Genomic DNA, 20,756 nt, shown 5'->3' on the forward strand with positions numbered 1-20,756 from the left:
CCAGCCTATCTCACTTTGAGACCTTGATTCCAAACTGCACTCAGGAAAACAGAAGCTAAGACTCTCTCCTTTTATTTAAAAGAAGCAAACGTCTTAAATATGCTGCATTTCACAGTTGCCTTTAATTCTACTCTGTGCCTTGGGGATAAGACTGTGTAATACGTGGAGATTTTTGTACCACTTTTTCTAAGAGACAGGCTGCAAACAAGCAGTTTGCTTTATGTGAGTGTCATATTGTAACATATCCAAAGATAAATAACATGGGACCAACGACATCGATAATTGCATGAATGATCAATCCCACTTCCTAAGCCCCGGAAAATTGGACCACAACCAGTCAGAATGCAAGGGATGAGACTGAATTCAACACCTGTCCCAAAGAAGCAGTGCCAGCTGGCCTTTGAATATGTCTCATGCCAAAGATAGTACCCGGTGTCCTCTAGTTATCACATAGGCTTGCATGCAAAGGCAGATCAGGACGCTGCAAGAAGAAATTGCAGTGTCACGGTCAGGAGAGCATATTCATGCTCTCTAGCACAGGCTCTTGTTCAATGAGATTTTTAACCTTGAAGAAGGAGATAGGTGTGTGCATTTAAAACATAACATCAGGGTGCATTGTTGTGTGAAATCCCAGCCTGTTGCACCGAATGAAACCTGTGTGTTACCTTGCCAGCACAAGGCGATAGTAGTACGAATTGTGTTGCAAATAAAAAGGACTTTCTGTGCTGTTAATCCCCCAAAGGAGAGATGAATCGTCATTGACTTGGCCCACGCAGGGAAGTGGCCTGGTGATGGTGCTGCTGAGCCATAGACTTGCAGGGGAAAGCCTGATATGGTGGCAGTATTGCTTGAGAGATGGGTACTCTATGAGCCTGCGAGATCATGGTGGTGGTTGGAATGAAGATTATGGAATAGCATGCAGGGTATGGGAGGGTTTTTTTTTTTTTTTTAAATCACTGGATCAGTGCACATGCAACACAGATCCTGAGATCCAGCAAGCGCATGGCTTTTGATTTCCTTGTGCAATGAAGTAATACTACCATCTTTAACTTAGAGCGTGTGCCAGTCGGGGGAAATAGGTAGTGCCACTTTTATCCTGGGCTGTCTGCTTCACTTTCGTGCTTGGGTTTTGGTACTTTATAAAAAATCTGCATCCAAGTAACGCCTCCGATGACTCATCCCCACCCATAGACAGTTTAAGCACGCAAGCAGAGTAACTGGTTTTTACAGGATATGCTGATGCAAATCCAGGATGCTTGCGCTCTTCAGTAAAGAAATCCCCTCTGCTCCCCTCCCCCCAAACACACACACAGATTCTAGAGGGCTTAGTTTAAACTATGATTCTGATCCCCCCTGTTTCCTGTACTAAACTGTGCAGCTAGTTTCTCTACCATTTTAGCGTTTTGTGGAAAGATGGCCTAGTAGGAGAGTGAATGTAAGCCCTTTTTTGAGACTTGAATACTGTAGTTTACATTAGTTTCTAAGCGATTCCATTTCATTTTAATTGAAAAATCTTCCTGGAAATGGGGGAGACGACCTACCTTTGGACATGTGACCTGAACCTAAAATAAAGAGATGTTCTATTTTACAAAAGAATCCAGTCTGGATTTGGTTCCTTTGGAGCAGATGTTCCCAGTTTGCTTCAACAGGCCCTAGAGCCACAAACACTTCACCCAGCTGTTTCTGAGTTGGCGCACCTTTCAGTTCAGTTATTAACCACACGTATTATGGCTGTGCCGCCACTGTACACAGCATTACAGTCCCTGCCCCCAGAGAACTCAATCTAAATAGAAAAGACAGACATACAGGGCGGGGGAGGAAGGGGATAGACCATACTAGCAGAGTGAATAATGCAATGGTGGTAAATATCATGTTAGTTCCACAATTTAATTTCATTTGGGGTGGGGGGTTATATTTAAATGAGACTTTGTTGGCATAATAAGCTAGACACGTGTTGCCAAAGTAGTGGCGGAGGTGGGGAAGCGAACTCCCAGGCCCCGCTGTTAATATCCACCCCGGAGGACAAAGCTACATGCTGCCTTTTGGGGTTTGAGCTCCTGTCCATTTCCCAAACGCCGCCGTCTGTCCCTGGATCCCAGGGGCAAGTCGCGACGTAGCGCCATGGCGCGGATTGTTTCTAGGCGTGGCAGGTTCTCAAAGCGTTCACTCTGGTGCGCACCGATGGTTTGCGAGGCGCTTGATTTGGAAAGGCGGGGTCTGTTCCGGCACATTCAAACTCCCTAAGCTCCGATAGCGGAGGGGAGTTCCCTTTGGAGCACCTTGATGAGTTTGAGGGATCTTTCCCAGTTTGGAAGGAAAACCCCCTCACAGCACTAAAAGCTGATGCTAGAGCCGTCACTCTAGTATGGCCCCTTTAGGTGGCACTCTTACCCCATCCACCTCTTTAGCCCTCGTTCTCTCAGACAAACGCCAGAGTCCTGACTGCCCCCAAAGGACTCGAGTATCCTCTTTGCTGCTTGATAGGTTCACCATTGCGCAAGGAAAATAAGATCAGACACAAGCCCCAACCCTTAATGTTGGAGTAGGATGGGGAAGGCCGCCCCTCCAGCCCGGATGACTGGAGCACAATCTCCCGGAAGTGGTCTTGCTTTGTAATTCCTCTAGGCTGCTGAGAGTATTAAAGGGCCTGAGGTCAGCACGAAAATGCCAGCCAATTAAACGTGTCCTAGAAAAATAGCCAGGGTTGCTCCCTCTAGCACGCCTGCTCAACTGTCCTCTGTTGGAGCCTCTCTCTACTATGGATGAATTTCAGTGGGGCACCAGTGCCCAGTCAGTTTCCCTTTGTCCCAAGTATCTTCGCTGGTTGTCACAAGTCCCCAGGTCCTTGTCCTGTTTGATTGGCCAGCAGACTTAATTGGATGGATCTCTATCTTCTGTACTTACGTGGCACCCATTCCCATAGTCTCTGAGCACTTCAGAATTTGTAAATGTACTTACCTTCCCAATACATGAGTCGAGTTAGGTTCTAGTCGGGACTCCGCCACTGACCAGCTTTGTGACCTTGGTCAACTTGCTTTGCTGCATTGTGGTTCAGATTCCCCCTCTGGAGAACGGGGCTTAAACCGAGTAATGGAGCTCAACTAACGTTGGTCGAAAGCTCTGATAGCCAGCAGTGGAAGATACAAAGCATGATTATACCTGCCCTGAGCTATTTGATTCTGGAGTTGGTAAGGGAGGCATCCTTGGATCGCGTGAGTTTTGCACTGAAGCGGAGTCGGAGAAAAGTTGCACAACTGAGACAATTTGTATAATCGGCGCACTATTTTCAGTTATTGCAGTCCTGCCACATTCTGTTTCCTCTCCCTGACGCACCCCAGACATACACTGGTTTGGCTTATCCCATCTCATCCCTGTTCATAAAGTCCCTTCTTCTGATTAAAACTCCCCACCTACCAATGCAATTGAATGGTGCTGGAAATGCTACCCCATTGTTGTTACAAAGTTCAATATCAACCATCTTGAGTTTCTCATCAATTTCAGAGTCTGATGAATTACCCTGAAGACGAACAGCTATTCACAGCCCATTTCTTCTGAATAATGCTGCCTATTGGGTGTGATGTGTTTTAAATATTAACTTATTAGTTATTACATAGACCGTTTTCTGTTGCCTGATCTACTGAAGGTCTATTGATTATATTTACTGGTTTAGGTTCCCCAATTAGCATTCTGTAATTTGATAGGGTTCTTGCCCCAGGATCGGGAAAGACCTTCTGCAATTGTAAAAGTTTTATTACTACCGTGATTAGTCCAATAAGTAAAACCATCCAAACAAGTAAACTGAGATAATAGAACACCGTAAGGACGACCCGCACCATTACATGTGTATAGACTCGCTTAGTCCTGGGGGGAACTCCAAGGACTGAGAGAGATCCTAGTCTGATCCTGGCGTGCCAATGAAGAACTCCAAGGGTTTTACCTAAGACCAAATGTTGTATAATGTCCTTCATGCATATGTATGAATACTCTTCCCTCCTTTACAATATCTTAACTTCCATACCCTCATAGGGTGTCCTCCTCCTATCGGTTAGTCTATTAATTAAATGAAAACCATTAACACATACATCAATTGGATTAATATGGTTACCTGCGGTTAGGCATTTGCTGATATTCCCCTCCAAAAATACCCTGAACTGGTACAAACTGCCTTCTTGCAGTTACCTGGCAGCAGTTTTCAACACTTGTGATTATTACAGAACAGCAAACAAAGCCTGATGTCATCTTGTGACTTAGGGTTACTATTCGTTCACTTACTTATGCTAACTTATTAAGCAACTACTCCTACGCAGGCTGTCAGGCCTTGCACTTATGCTAACTGCTTAAACTATTCTTACAGGCCTATAGTTTCTGGCTCTTCTGCAGTCAGTTCCTTACCCCTTATCTTATTCTTACTTCATGGCTACATTTCCTGGCGTGTTGTACTTCAACAAAGATAAAAAGCAGAAATACAGCAGGTGCTAAAAGTGTTGGGATTTTACCCAAGTGCTTGTTGCTATTTTTGTGTAGCCACTGATTCGGAATGTCTATATCTCAAACTCGTTTTCAAAGTGATCACTCTGTGGGATAATTTGTGCTGTGGGCCATAGAGCCTGTTCTTCCAGAACAGACATTGGTTAGTTAAAAACACGGTTTGTGTTTTTTGGCTCTTGTTAATGTCATGTCAAATGGGAGAAACCAAGATCCAACCTGAAGTACAGTGTCACTAGCACGCACCTCCCTAGTTATGAAATGTGTTAGCATGGCTCTCAAGAACCAGGGCGTTTAATAGATAGGAGGAATTTGTTAGGATATCTCCATTAATTAAAAAGCAACAGGAATCTATCTCCTAGAATTGGAAGGGACCTTGAAAGGTCATCGAGTCCAGCCCCCTGCCTTCACTAGCAGGACCAAGTACAGATTTTGCCCAAGATCCCTAAGTGGCCCCCTCAAGGACTGAACTCACAACCCTGGGTTTAGCAGGCCAATGCTCAAACCACTGAGCTAGCCATCTCCCCGTGCTGTCATGTTGTAGGTAGTAAATAAGCTTAGAGAAAATGAGAATCTCATATCTTGGACCTAAAGAAACAAATACCTGTTCTACACACAGATTTTTGTACTGATGTAACTGTTTCAGTCAGAAATCTCTATGTGACGCAGTTATACCAGTATGAACTTGCCTTATATGGGTATGCTTATTCCCTTTGCGGTATGGGAATAAGTTATGAGTAAAGGCACCTCTTAAACCGGTATAAATGTGTCCACACTGGTGGGTTGGTACTGCTTAACCATAGTTAAAGCATTGTATAACTTGGGTGTAGGCAAAGCCTGAGAAAGCATATGTCCCATGATGGTGGGCATACGGTGGCAGTTTGCTGTAAGTAGCTGTAACGCTGGACTGAGAGTTGGGAGCCCTGGGTTGTGTTCCGGGTTCTGCCACTGGCCTGCTGGGTGGCCTTGGGCAAGTTGCTCCACCTGTGCCTCGGTTTCCCCATCCGTAATAACGATACTGATCACCTTGGTAAACACTTGGAGATCTACTGCTGAGAAGAGCTAGGTATTAATTTATTATTATGAAAGTGCCTAAGACAGACAGTGGTGGGCACTCATGAGTTATGTTGCCTGAGACACGTACTATACTCTATCTCATCAGCACAGGCAGGAAGCTATCCATTTAGAAAGTGTGTTCCAACCACTACGCAGAACCAAATCCAATGGAAACTACACTGAAGAAACGTTTTGTATCTAAATTCTCTTCCCCCGATCTCTCAGAAGCAGGGTTGACCTCTTCTGTTCTGGGAGGCACTTGCCATGAATTTGGGTGCCTTTAGAATCACAGAATCATAGGACTGCAAGGGACCTCGAGAGGTCATCTAGTCTAGTCCCCGGCACTCAAGGCAGAACTAAGTATTATCTTGACCATCCCTGACACGTGTTTGTCCAACCTGCTCTTAAAAATCTCCAATGATGTAACAAGACTCTCAGTTGAATCTAAATTAGCTCTTATACCATGGAGAGAGGAAGGGTCAAATGGTGTCTAGGACCCTTAAACAGGGTCCACAACACCAGGTACAAGTACCTGTCCCCACCCCCAATCCCTCACTTGCTGCACTGCACTGATGGTTGCATTTTGCCAGAAGGTGAATGGAAACTAATCTGTGTGTCTTTGAAGGTGTTTTACCAGCCTTCTAGGAAGGTGTCTCAGTGGGGTGGCTGATGTCGGGGATCTCAGAGTTGAAAGTGTGAGCCTCTGCAGCTTGACGCAAAAGGGCCTTCTTGTCTAGCTGGGGATGCGTAATACATGCTCTCCAGTGGGCTGAATAAGAACGTGTTGCCAACAGCACGCTTTGTGACCCAATTACAGCTGCTTTCCAATGGTCACAATTGCGTATGTTTATCACAACAGCTCCCCAAACACAAAGGAAGCTGGAAGTTTTAAGGCTATAGATACACACAGCTGCAAAACAGCATGGTGGTCATATCAATAGGAAACATGTCAAAGGGTTATCCGGTCACGATATATTTATAACTCCTTTAACAGAGCCAAACAAGGCCCTGAGGCCCAGTGTGGTACAAATACAGCTTTCACAAGGCCAGTCAGAACACAAGTATAATGTGTAATATAGACAGGATCTGAGTTGGGGTTTATGTAACTGGGCCAAAGCCTTGTCCATGTTAAAGGTGCGGACTCAGTTACGTGAGTGTGTCAATACACATAGGTCCAATCCACACTAGAAACTTCAACCATATTGTAAGTGGTCAGGGAACACTTGGGCTGTGAGGATCTGCTCTGACATTTTTAAGTACAGACCTGGATATTGAAGGGAAACTAGATTCTAGCGAAGGACACGTGAAGATCCAGTACAGTAGAGCAAGGTAGAGAATAAATATATTGAATCTTGTTAGTCAGGTACGCTCTGTGTTGGGGTATGTGGGATAAGGGACAAGAATTCCTAAGTGCCCCTTGTAGACTTCCTCAACTGAGCTTTTGCTTGATCATGTGTAAGTCTTTGGTTCTCCAAGCCCTGACGATACCTCCCCCTAGGTCTACTACTGAGAATTTTTCAAAGTATCTTAAGGAATTCAGTGGGTTTAGGGCACCGAACTCCCTTCAGTCTTCTGAAAATCCCAGCTGCTCCAAATCAGGGAGGGCAAGGGCGTAAAGCTGAGTCTCCCACATCCCAGGTGCATGTCCTGACAACTGGGCTATTGGCTAGGCAAGGAGAAGGCCTTCATGTTGTTTTCCATGAAAAATTTCAAAAGCTCTCTCTTTTGTCCTGACGCAGAGCAAAAAAACACCTTTTTTTGGAAAAACTGAATTCTTGCCCTAATCCTGAGCACCCACCACTCCAGCTGAGGTCAAGAGGAGGCGCAGGTATGGAGAAACTGGTCCCACGTTTGTTGTTCAGGCACCCCCAGCTCACTTGGTTCTGCACTTCCAATTTCTCAGAGCACATTCTAGATTTGTAAAACAACCTCTTTTTTAACTCTCCAGAGAGTTTATTGGCATCTGGTGCCCTCCATGCCAGGTCTCAGCCTTGACCTTCGCTGGAACCAAGAATGAAATGTGTGTTTTGTTAGAAAAGGAGTTTTCTGTTTGTATTTCCAAATCACCTGCATTTCTTCCCATCCCCTCCTCCCCATAGGAATCTATTTAACACCAGCCATAGTACGAGAGACAAGACCCAGAAGCATACAGGAAGTGGAGTGACTGAGGTTGTCCCTACCATTCGCTCATGATGCTGAAACTACTACTCCTCGCTGTCTTTGTCCTCTGTGGTAAGTGGGGGTTTTGTTTTTTGAGGCGGTGATGTCTTGCATTCTGGTGCTAAGAAACTTATTGGTTACCACGTATGTTGAAGTAGCAACTATAGAGGCCTCAGCCACCCTAGGGACCTGTTGTGCTTGCCACTGTACGACCATAGACAATAAAAATCCCCACCCCGAAGAGGTAGCTGGAGGGGCACATCCAGAATAGGTATTCTCAGGGGAAATCCACTGAAGTCTAAGCTAGGACTGAAGTTTTCACTGAAATGTGCTTTGCGGTGGCTGGTTTTGCCACACTGTGCACTGGTCAGTCATCTACATGAGGAAAAACCTCCATTGCCTTATAAGAGAGAGGTCCATTTTCCCTCCAGAAATTAATCTCTTCCCTAATCCCCAAGGGCCTCACAGTTTTCAAAGTTGCTCTGCTCCTAGGGTGACCAGACAGCAAGTGTGAAAAATCGGGATGGGGGTGGAGGGTAATAGGAACCTATATAAGAGAGAGACCCTAAAATCGGGACATCTGGTCACCCTATCTGCGCCTAACATTTCCCATTGGGGCACTTCAGACTTTCAAGAGGTCCACACACAATGTGTATGCAGTTCTCCTGGAAAACTGGCCCCCACTGTGGGTGCTAAGTAAGGTCGTACATCTGCCCCCCTCATCATTAAAGCTGGGATGCCTGGCACTCAGAGCACTTCATTTCACTTCTCAAACTCTATCTCGGAGGAGTTGGAGCCGGGAAATGTTCTCTGCAAGAAAGGGAGTAAAAGCAAGTCTAGACTCCCGTCCTGTGGTGGAAACAACAGAGATGTGATGGGACTGGGGGTTCCTCCTGCAGAAGCTATTCCAGATGTTGTTCCTTTTTTACTCCTGAAGGACACTGTTTGGAAGAGTCGCTGGAAGACAATGGGCGTGTTGTTGGGGGTAGTAATGCACAGCGCGGTGCATGGCCATCGCAGGTGAGTACAATGTCAACTTCTAAGTCCCTTCGCCATCTAACTGTCCTCCCAGTAACAACCCAAGGAGGGTGCACAGATGGAATGGCGTACAGAATACCTGAGTCTGCAGATTAGCCGCTCCCAAGGGGAAATAGCAGCTGAATCACAGCTGAAAGCCAACGATTTACGGTTTTCCTGCTTGGGGCGGCCACGTGGGATTCGCCTTTGCCAGTTCTAAAGCCCAAGCTGTGTTGTACAACGTGCATGTCAACACCAAAGCTGCCTGTAAGAGAAGCATTTAGCATATAACAAAGAGGAGGGATTGACTCAAACTGGAACTCCCAACCTGGAGAAGTCCAGAGACTGATCCGAACTTCAAGGCTTAGACCCATCTCTCACCTGAGCCTGTCCTGGGGTGAGAGAGGGGTGTGCGTGTCTGGGATGATGAGCATCTAAAGTGGGCATCTCTATTCTTTTCTGTTACTGCCTTGGCACAAGGCCACATTGCCAGTTCAGCTTTGTGAGGAATGCCTCCGTGCAGACCCCAGCCCTGACCAGTCGGCCCTTAGCTTCTCGTTTGGTGGTGGTGTTTTGTTTTTCACTAGGTAATGTCTGGAGCCCCAGCCAACCAGCTACTTTAGCCCCACATCCTGCTTAGACTAAGTCCATAAACCATGGCCCAATGCTTAAACCAGCTAATGTGATGTGCCTGGTGCATACAGAAGCAAGACTGTTTCTTCATGCACCTGATGCACATTCACTTTGGGCTGGTGAGAGGTGTTGCATCCTTTGTGAGATATTTCCTCTTTAAAATGCAGCTCTCCTCTTCCACCATGAGAACATAAGAATGGCCATGCTGGGCCAGGCCAATGGTCCATCTGACCAGGTATCCTGTCTTCTAACAATGGCCAATGCCAGATGCTTCAAGAAGAATGAACAGAACAGGGCAATTATTGAGTGATCCATCTCCTGTCGTCCAGTCCCACCATCTGGCAGTGAGACTGAGGGAAACACGGAGCATGGGGTTGCATCCCTGAACCATCTTGGCTAATATCCTCCATGACCTTATCTAATTCTTTTTTAAATCCAGTTATAGTTTTGGCCTTCACAACATCCCCTGGCAATGAGTTCCACAGGTTGACTGGGCGTTGTGTGAAGACGTGCTTCCTTTTGTTTGTTTTTAAGCCTGCCACCTATTCATTTCATTGGATGACCCCAAGTTCTTGTGTTATGTAAAGGGGTAAATAACACTTTCACTTTCTCCACACCATTCATGGTTTTATAGACCTCTATCATATCGCCCCTTAGTCATCTCTTGTCTAAGATGAACAGTCCAAAGTCTTTCTATCCTTTCCTCATGTGGAAGCTGTTCCAAATTGAGATGGGGCAACCAGAACTGCACACGATATTCAAGATGTGGATGTGTCCTGTGCATTTATATAGTGGCATTATGATATTTGCTGTCTTATTATCTCTCTCTTTCCCTTTCGTCACCCAAAATCTAGATTTCGCTCCAGTATTACTCTGGTGGACAATGGTATCACACCTGCGGTGGGACGTTGGTGAGGCAGAACTGGGTGATGACTGCGGCTCACTGCGTGGACAGGTAATGGAGACCACGGTGGTTGGTTGGTTTATCTGCCCATTAAAGAGACTTTTTAATCAGATGAGGGGGCAGGGTCTAAAGCAGGAGTGGGAACTGGCAATGCACCAGGCAAGGAGGGGAGTTGCTCTCTGAAGCCAAGGAGAAGATGCGGGGGGGGGGGTGTGCTTTTAGCAGAGGATGAGCGTTATGCTTATAAGAAGTACATGGGCTCTTTTTCAGGGGAAAAGGCAATACGCCACATTGATTGAAGATACAACTAGCATATGCATTCAATCACACACACACACACACACGCACACACACTGTCCCATCAGTTGATGTTATAGTTACCAGTCCAGAGTCCGGATCAATCTAGTGGCCAGCTAGGTTGATCACGGGGAGGTAGGAGCCAGGTTCTGTCGGTCGCAAGACAATGTTCCGGGGAAGTCTTGGCAGGACGAACCCAAAGCTTCATGGCAAGGCACCCTGTTATATAGTGATTTTCCTTCATTGGTACCAATGAGTTTTGCACCATCATGCTGTAATCAATTGTTTGACAAGTGCTTGTTTTCTTAAATTGTCCTTTTCATCCTTTATCTCATTCTTTTATCAAGTCTCTCAGGGAGTTACTCCATGCTATCTTGTCCCCATTGATAGGTGCCTGCCTCATCTTTAGAGTCGTCAAACTGCCCTCCTCTGACATTTCAATAGGGGCGTGTTGCAGCCTCCTTGCGTCTGACTCCGGTTCCTCCGTAGACCATCTGGTTCAGCGACGGCCTTCACACTTATCTCTTAATACACACATTCCTCATTCACACACACAACAGAATTAATTTACACAGAACATTTTGAACAGGAACATTAAGTTGCAATGCAAAAGAAAACAATCATGGCATTCTTTTACTTATTTTAAAATGCTAAACCTACCACAAAATGGTGACCCTCAGAGGTCTGTTACTGCCTTGAAATCAATTCAGACACACACAAATTCTGGCGGATGCATTTCTACTAATGGCGCATTAGGCCGTTCCTTTCTGCTATTCAAAAAGGGTGGCTGGCAGGATATGGTTAAATCATACATCATTACATGCTACGTTATTATCTCATTATGCTGGATGTCTGTTGTACGCCTGCAGCTTTCTCGGCTTCCCTTCATGGGTGGACGTTGCTTGAGCGTGTGTGACGGCCAACGCACCGGGGATTGAACCGGAGTCCTCCAGAACTACAGCTTGAGCGAAAGACTCCAGGCTCTGTAGCTAGGGGCTGTGACAACTCCTATCCTCTGAGGAGCAGCACAGAGGGGGGAACCTGTTGCCATAGGTGCCTGGTGAAAATATTGGGAGGAGGCGGAGGGGGAGCCCGTCCGCCCCACTCTCACCCCGCCACGGCTGTGCCTGTCCCGCAGGGCTGGGCCCGGCTCCCTGCTCTGACCCATTGGCTCTCAGTGCTGGGGTGGGCTCTGAATTTGTGAGCATCACAGGAGACGTGTGTTCGCACGCAGGTGGGGCCCTCCCCCCCATGACATCCCTCCCCTTTCCTGGCCCAGGCGCCGTTGGATGCAGGGTCTCAGGATTCCCCCTGCCTTTGGGACTCCCCTTCTCCCCCACAATCACCTCAGGATCCCCTCTTTCCCATTCCCATGGAGCACTGCTCAGGAGCCAGCAGTCACTGCTGGGACTGAGGAATCTAGCTTCACTTGCTGGGAATCATCTAGTGCATAGGCAGGACCCTCCCCCTGCGACGCCCTGCCCTGGCATGGCTGGACAGAGATTTGGGCGAGGGGAGGCACTAAGCCTCCTCTAACTCTAACCAGTGCCTGTAGCACACAAAGCGTGTTACATACGCACTCTCCTGTGTATAACTCTGCCCATTCCAAGCAGCATCTGAAACTACCAACAATGCAATGTTGGCTCTTAGCAAGTCCAATCCAAACATGACTTAAGTAGCTCATCCCCCTTCCTGGTGGGGCCTGTGTGTGTCAAAACACACACTTCTTCTCTCACCCCCGCTGCAGGGCAGAATCCAACCACTGAGTGTTTCTGGGGGGGGTGCTAGCTAGAGCTGGCTGAAAAATGCGAATTATTTTCCCAAGCAATGTATACCGTTCTTTTATTTTCCCCCGTATTTTGTCAGAATTGCCCACATTTTTATAGAAAAACCAAAATCATGTTTTTAAAATGGCTTTTCCTAAAACCATTTTCAGTGAAAATTCTTGGCTTTTCACTGGGGAAACTGGAAAATTGAATGGGAAATAATTTTTCACCTCAAATTTTAGTGTTCGGCGCCAAAAAAAATAAAAGCTGCCTTTCATCCAAATGGATATTAGGAAAAACTTTGACTCCTGAGGCTAGTGAAACTTGAGCCCTGCCACTCAGGGCTGAAGCCTGTGGGCTTCGGCCCCGGACGGTGGGGCTTTGGCTTCAGCCCCGGGCCCCAGCAAGTCGAACACCGGCCCTGGCGACCCCATGAAAACGGGGTTGTCTCCCACAGTTTGAGAACCGCTGGACTAGATGACCTCTTAAACCTGACATTTCTGTGATTTTTATGAGATTACATTTCAATGGAAAAATTTCAGCCCGCTCCAGAGTTAGGCAGAAAAATGCCCATTGTGCAGTTTATTTCACGAATTGCCCGTTACAGGGTTTCTTGAACTTTCCTCTGGAGTAGCTGGTCCTGGCCTCTCAGACAGGACTTCGTTACTTCTTATCGTGCATCTATTTAATAATTCAAGGCCCAGTCCTGAGGCCTGTACTCAATCTTCCATGAGTTCCTGGATCTGATCCAGTATGGCGATTCCTAGTCAGGGGAAGGATGGACAAGTGGTTCAGGCACTAGTCTACAACTTGGGAGACCAGGGTTTGGTTCTCTGCTCTGCCACAGACTTCTTGTGTGACCTTAGGCAAGTCATTTAGCCTCTCTAGGTCTCAGTTCCCCATCTGTAAAATGGGGTCAGTAATACTTCCCTACCCCCCAGAGATGTTGCAAGGATAAATACATTAAAGGTTGTGACGATCTGATAAGAAAGAGCTATAGATGGGTTAGTTATCAACATTACGTTCAGCACCCTTCCCCTCAGAAGTAGAGAAAGGAGACTGGCTCACGTTCCAGTGGCCTCACGATGCCGATGGGACTTGGGGGCGAAGGGGGATCGATGCCAAGTTGGCACCTTACAACACATCACAGCTTGTCCCTCTTATCCACAGATCCTTGACTTTCCGGGTGGTCGTTGGTGAGTACAACCTGAATCAGAACGATGGCACGGAGCAGTATTTGAGCGTGGGGAGCAAGTTCATCCATCCTTATTGGAACAGCAACAATGTCGCTGCTGGGTAAGGCACCTCCTTTTTCACACCAGCCGCCTGCATGGCTTGGCTAAGGGATTTCACGTCTAAGGTCACAAAGTCCCAGCTCCTTACATGCAGCTGAAGAAATCGGAATGCGCTGCACTTGGCGCATCCTTCCTCTGAGATACTCAGTGATGTACGGCCTGAACTAGCACCCAATATAGACAGTATTCAAAAATCTTCGGTGGAATCAGAAGCCAAATGGATATCTTGGAGCAGGTCCCACTCCATAGAGTTCTTCGCTGGTACGATAGATAGGTTCAGACCAGAGTAGGATGGTCCAGGGCCTAAGGAGGTCGAGTTGCACAGGCAGAACAAACAGTGTTTGCAAATAGGGAAAGCAGACTCCAGTTTGGCCAGTGTCTTCATACACCTCTAATGGGTACCAGGGTAGCACTTGGGCCTGCATACTTTTTCCATACAGACGGTCTTGGGTAACAATAAGGATCCTCCGACAGACTAGCCGCTGGGGAGCTGGGCTTCTGATGGTACTGAGTGCTTCTGGGTTGGGCTGGCAGTGAGCACAGGTATTTTGCTACCTGATCAAGCATCTGCTTAATAATACGAGGCCCAGTGCTGGGTCCTCATTCAGTCCTCTGTGCTGTCCTTCGGCGGGAATGTGCCTGAGGAAGGGACTCAAGTCAGCCCTTTCTGTGCATTCTTTATGGGACATTAGGGCTCGGTTGTTCAAAAGAGCAAAGAGTTCGGTGCCCAGCTCCAACTGGCTTTCGGTCTGGGGTCAGCAACGTGTCCGTACACAGACAACAAGTGTCCGTGGTGTAAATTTTGAGGTCCGTGGCAGTTTTTGAAAAAAATTAAATGACATAACCCCACCCCCCAGCGTTTGTCATGAAGTACAGTAATTTTGTCAAGCGTCTGTCATGCAACATGGTGGTCCCGCCCCCTGCTTTCAATTGATTGGGGCTCCTTTCATAGAATATCAGGGTTGGAAGGGACTTCAAGAGGTCATCTAGACCAACCCCCTGACAGATTTTTACCCCAGTTCCCTAAATGGCCCCCTGAAGGATTGAACTCTCAACCCTGGGTTTAGCAGGCCAATGCTCAAACCACTGAGCTATCCCTCCCCTCCTTTGAAAGCCCCAGTCTAGGTTTTACTATCAGCGACAGCGGGGTCACTTAAATGCAACCTATTTGCACCCATTTCTGAAAGGCCTGTGAAAGGCCGTTTGACGCGGTTTCCTTTGTTCCTCTGCAGCTACGACATCGCTCTGCTCCGCCTCTCCCAGAGCGCGTCTCTGAACACCTATGTGCAGCTGGGCGCTCTGCCCCGTTCAGAGGAGATTCTGCCAAACAACAATCCTTGCTACATCAGTGGCTGGGGCATGACCAGGAGTAAGTGCCGTAATTCAGTAACATTCCAGACGGGGCATGGGATGGCCTAGTGATTGAGGGCACAGGTTTGCAGGTGGGTGGGGCTTGGATGTGACTAGCATCCCCGCTTTGCCCCCAAACTTCCTGAGAGTTTGAACAAGCCCCGGACCGTTCCGTGCCTCAGTTTCCCCCTGTATAAAACAGTGGTGACCACTCAAAGTTGTTGCGACCCATGGCTTTGTTAATGGTTTGCAAAGCCCTTTAAGCCCCTCTCATTGAATGTGCTATAGAAGGGCCAAAGTATCACTTGTTACACAAGACCTATGTGAAATTTTGGCCTTATTGGGAGTTTTGCCATTCTACGGGACCAGGATTCCACCCCGGTCTGTAGTTTGGTGCATAAGATCTAAACCCTGTTTGCTCCCCCTCCAGAGGGAGCTTGGCCTCACTTCATTCCTCCTCGATGGTTTTGCAAAACAACCTGACATGCAGGACAATGCTGTTCCTGGCTGCACCAGCTAAGTCAAGACATGCTATGGAGGAGTGTCAGAGCTGCAGTCAGCTCACTGATTCTCATGAGGCCTGAGAACACCCCAAGGAAATGTGGGGTCATCCTGCACCAGTGGCGGATTAATGATTTTGCCGCCCCAGGCCCTGAAATAATTGCTACCTCCGGCCCCATATGAACTTATTAAACATCAATATTTTCAGTATCAACACCAATATTTTCACTTTTTACTTCACTGCTACTTTCAACTATTTTTTCTGTCTCACGGTCAGCACTAACTGATGCAACAAAGGAATCTATTTTGCGCATTTTTGCTATCATTTCATTTTCCCTTTCTTTCTTTTGTATAGCTTTTTTTTTTTTAACTGAGAACCGCTTAATTTCTTCCTTCCGGTCAGAGTTTAGCATTCTCGCGAGTATGTTTACTAAATGGCGTCGCGCCATCATTGGTGGTTTCAATACGTGCTATGACTGGTAGACTCGCGGCGTCACTGATGCCGCGATTACAAAAATGCTGCTATTATAAATTTGCCGCCCCTGCCAATTTGCTGCCCTAGGCCTAGGCGATAATACGCCGCTGTCCTGCACTCTCACTTTGCTGTGGTATCGCCTTTAGAAGCTCCTGCTTTGCCAGAAAATGCACTAGACTAAAGCAAATTTAAGAACTGTTGGGCCTCGTTCTGATCTTAACACTGGGTGTAACTCTAAAGTTGCGTGTAATTTACGCTAATAAAAATGAGCTCAGAATCAGGCCCAGTAAATGACTTATAATTTGAGCATCCTGAGACGTGTCCGTAACAGTCCAGCCTGACTCCAATCCCTTGCTTTCGAGCTCATTGAAAACAAATTCCCAGCCAAGTTTTATGGCCATAACTCCATAACAGGGGAGAGATTAGCACAGCAAAGCTCAGATATTGGATTTGAAGTTGGCCAACGTGTAAGAAAATACAAAGGGATTCTAGATACCGAAGTTGGTTGCGTTTGATCCTGCAGCCCAGAACTTCACCCCAGGTGTCTGGGGGGGAAAAACGGGCCATCTTCCTTGTAAACTAACCCCGGGTCTCCGATTTGTTTTGCGTAGCTAATGGGCAGCTGGCTCAAATCCTGCAGCAAGCGCCGCTTCCCGTCGTCTCTTACAGTATCTGCTCCGGTTACGCTTACTGGGGCTCCACGGTCAAGAACACCATGGTGTGTGCCGGAGGTGACGGTGTGCGCTCTGGTTGCCAGGTAACTGACGAGCGATTGAACCAAGCAAGAGCGGTCCCAGGGTCTTAGCCGCTCTTGTCACCCCCTTGGAGGGAGGTGCTATATATATAACGGTTACACTTGGGTATTGTTTCTAATTGGGGTCCGGTGGCACTGGACTGGGAGTCAGGAGACCTGGGTTTTGTTCCTGGCTCTGCTACTTACCTGGTGTGTGATCTCGGTCTGGTCATTTCCCCTCTCTGTGTCACCCATCAGTCAATTCCTTGCCAAAGCACTTTCAGATGAATAGCCCTGTAGAAGGGCGCTCCGCCTCCTGGGAGGGAGGTGCTGTGTAGGGGTTAAGCTTGGGTATTGTATGTTACTTGGGTTGGTGGGTCGAAGCTGGAGATCATACTCCCTCAATGTTCACTTGGCTCTGTCCCCTTTCCAGGTGGTTAGGGCTGGGGGGAAAATGACTATCCAAGTGACTCCTCGCTTTTCCATTCTCTTCTCCTGTGCTGACTTCCAGCTCGGCATTCTGTCTTTGAAAGTCAGGCTGCCGTTGGGGCTTTGCCAGCTGCTGCGTTAGTTTGCAGTAACCCCTTACAAGGCTTCACGCAGCTGCTGTGCCAAATGAATTGTGCTGCAAGTCTGGCCACCACCTTGATCAACACTCTGGGAACGGAACTGGGGACCTCCAGAACTAAAAACATGAGCTGCTGCAGCATACGCTGAAAAGCCAACATGTGATAGCTGGGGATGTAACAGACTTGTATCCTCTGTGGATTGGGCACCGAGGGGGACCCTGCACTCACCAGGGTGTTATATAAGTGCTGATAAGAAATGAATTCAACAGACATTGCCCTATATATTGTGGGAAGAGGAGTTGTATGGACCAGTGGATGGCCCAGGAAGAGTTGTCGTAAGAACAGCCCCAGTGGGTCAGACCAAGGGTCCATCTAGCCTAGTATCCTGTCTTCTAATGGTGGCCAATGCCAGATGCTTCAGAAGGAATGAACAGAACAGGCAAACGAGTGATCCATCCCTTGTCATCCACTCCCAGCTTCTGGCAGTCAAAGGCTAGGGACACCCAGAGCAATGGGGTTGCATCCCCGACCATCTTGGCTAATAGTCATTAATGGATCTATCCTCCATGAACTTAACTAGTTCTCTTATGAACCCTGTTATAGTTTTGGCCTTCCCAACATCCCCTGGCAATGAGTTCCACAGGTCAGGATGCCTGTATTTTAATGCTGGCGATTCTGTCCCGTCAACTCACTCAGATAGTCCTACTTCACCGGGGAAGGGGAGACGTGGAGCCTTGAAAGCACATTGAGGTTGTCTGTTGGAAAGTGCTAAGAAGGGCAAAGCATTGCTGTTCGTTGCAATTCGTGCAAAGTTTTGTTGCCCTTTGGCTTTGCTCTGCAGGGCGATTCTGGGGGCCCTCTGAACTGCCTGGTGAGTGGCAAGTACTACGTCCATGGAGTGACCAGTTTTGTTTCCGCCTCGGGCTGTAACGTCTACCAGAAGCCCACGGTGTTCACCCGGGTGTCTGCCTACATTTCCTGGATCAATAACGTAAGTTGGCTTTGCACAGAAGGGAAACTGCAATGAGGAAACACCCCGCTGCAGACAAAGACGTCTTGCTTGCAGTTGTTTTGTTCTAATTATGTCAGCTGTTCTGAGCCAGCTGCAGGACACATGTCTCTGCAGTCATGCCGAAGAGTGTGGCTAGAAACCCTCCCCACGCATGGTGGCTGCAGCATGGGAGAGGGCGGATAGAGCACATTAACCATGTGTTTTTTTCCCAAACCAGCCAAGAGCTACTTCTCCTAAGGGCATTGCCTCAGGGGATCTCTGTCGGATTGATTGCCATTCAGCATTCTTCCACCCGAGATTCAGTTTGCAGTATTAGCATCCCTACTGAATTGCTATAATTTATGTTCAGGTGTTTCCATCTGGGTGTTGGTTACCAGATCTGATCATTACCCGCCATGAGAGTATAATCTCACTTTGATGCGAAGGGATCCTAACCATGTCTTCTGTCAACTCTCCCCCATGTGATGTTCTCCCCTGCTAGCATTGATGGAAAACAGCAATGAAGGGACAAAGTTAAGAAGCGGCGGTCTAGACATATTTACGCAGGAAGATCATATCTGAGGCTGGGGGATTCTTTAATCTAGCAGACAAAGGCATAACGAAATCCAGTGGCTGGAATACGAAGCTAGACAAATTTTAACAGGGAGAGGAACTTGCCATTAGAACAGCTCATCAAGGGAAGTGGTGAATTCTCCATTGCATGAAGTGTTTTAAATCAAAAATTGAATGTCTTGGTGTAAAAAAGATGCTGTTTCAACTGCAGTTTGAACTAGGATGCAAGAATCACTGAATGAGGTTCTTTCTGGCCTGGGTTATGCAGGAGGGTCCGACAAGAATGTGGTTCTCAACCTATTTACCATTGTGGGCCACATCAAAACTACCAGTATAGCCCTGTGGATGTCACCTGGACTGCAGTGCTGTGCTGACTGGGCCACAGATTGAGAACCACTGGCATGAGGTGATCACAGTGGTCCCTTCTGACCTTAAAATCTATGAATCTGAGGTTGTGCCATGCCAGAGTAATACACTTCATTTTGATTCCAAGGCCAGAAAGGACCATTGTGTTCATCTAGTCCGACCTCCTGGATAACATAGGCCATAGAACCTTCCCAGAATAATTCCTAGGGCAGATCTATTAGAAAAACATCCAGTCTTGATTTAAAAATGGTCCGTGATGGAGAATCCACCAGAAGCCTTGATAAATGGTTCCAATAGCTAATTACCCTCCCTGTCATAAATTTGCACCTTATTTCCAGTCTGAATTTGTCTAGTTTCAACTTCCAGCCATGGGATCCACTTCCAACCGTTGGAGTTGGGAGTTTCACTTCTCTGACCCCTCTCCGATTTCCGGTTTGGATCGTGTCCATCAGAAGTATCACACAGGCTTTATGAGATCAATAGTATAGTTATGGAATTAAACAGATGATAGTTAAAGAATTATATAGTACCAAAAAAGACCATATATAGTAGGGGACGCTGAGCAGGAAGCATTTGCAAGGGAGAAAAGAACTTGGGTGAGATGAAGGCACATTTTTAACAGTGGGGGTGATAAATCATTGGAATAAATTGCCAAGAGAAGTGGTGGATGCTCCATCTCTTGATGTCTTCAGATCAAGATTGGATGCCTTTCTGGTAAATGTGCTTTAGCCAAACACAAGTCGGGCTCAGTGCCAGGGTAACGGTGAGATTCTAAAACCTGTGTTATACAGGAGGTCAGACTAAATGATCTCCTGGTCTTTCTGGCCTTGAAGTCTATCCGAAGAGATGGAAAGTTGCGGAGGCAGTGAGGTTAATGGCAGCTGTTCCAGCCAGTCTGTGCCAGTTCCCAATTCTGCACACAACTATTTATGTGCTGCAACCTTTTATCAGGAACTGAAGTTTTTAGAGTTGGCCACCTGGAGCTTTCCCAGCTTAGAGATTTAATAATGCATCAGCTTCATTCATGCTTCCATGCCTTCGATTGATGCCACTCTGTTGAAGACTCTTGAGAAACTGTCTGATGTGGTAGTGGATTATTTTTTTCCTCCTTTCAGATAATTAACTCCAACTGAACAGACTGAGAGGATGGAATCAACGTCAAAGAAGAACCTCTTTCCCTAATCGGAATACATTCACACGCGGTCCATCTTCATCTTCTCTACTGCCCATCTTCTCTATTATCCCATTTGATCTGCAGGGTTATACCTGTAACTCTAATGCCAATAAAACTGTTAAAATTACTCTCTTCTCTGTTCAATAGTGACAAAACCACATACAAAATCCTTTTCTTCTCCAGTCTAAGCAGATATGAGATGACAGAATCAGGACCCTTTTACACAATTTCATGTCTTTTGACAAACTGAAATTCCTCAGGGAACAAAAGATACTTAGGATGACTTTGAAGGATGACTTAGCTATACAAATTAACATAAGGCCATTTGTTTGTTCCTCCACCATTCACAGTACGTTTCAAAGAGAGATGAATACTGAGATGTCCCGTGCTTACAATTCATTTACATGATAG

The 20,756-nt window shown here is 46.9% G+C and overlaps 1 protein-coding gene across 1 annotated transcript; it reads left to right on the forward strand.

Moving 5' to 3' along the window:
- Nucleotides 1-7,733: 7,733 nt before the first annotated feature.
- Nucleotides 7,734-20,304, forward strand: CELA1 (chymotrypsin like elastase 1). The gene is made up of 8 exons (XM_024218441.2): nucleotides 7,734-7,773; nucleotides 8,639-8,721; nucleotides 10,206-10,306; nucleotides 13,489-13,614; nucleotides 14,846-14,982; nucleotides 16,551-16,696; nucleotides 18,083-18,232; nucleotides 20,287-20,304. Exons 1-8 carry the CDS (start codon nucleotides 7,734-7,736, stop codon nucleotides 20,302-20,304), a joined length of 801 nt encoding a protein of 266 aa, XP_024074209.2.
- Nucleotides 20,305-20,756: the final 452 nt, after the last annotated feature.

The sequence above is a fragment of the Terrapene carolina genome, unplaced genomic scaffold, assembly GCF_002925995.2.
Source record: "Terrapene carolina triunguis isolate 2854851 unplaced genomic scaffold, T_m_triunguis-2.0 Scaffold836, whole genome shotgun sequence".
Taxonomy (NCBI): domain Eukaryota; kingdom Metazoa; phylum Chordata; order Testudines; family Emydidae; genus Terrapene; species Terrapene triunguis.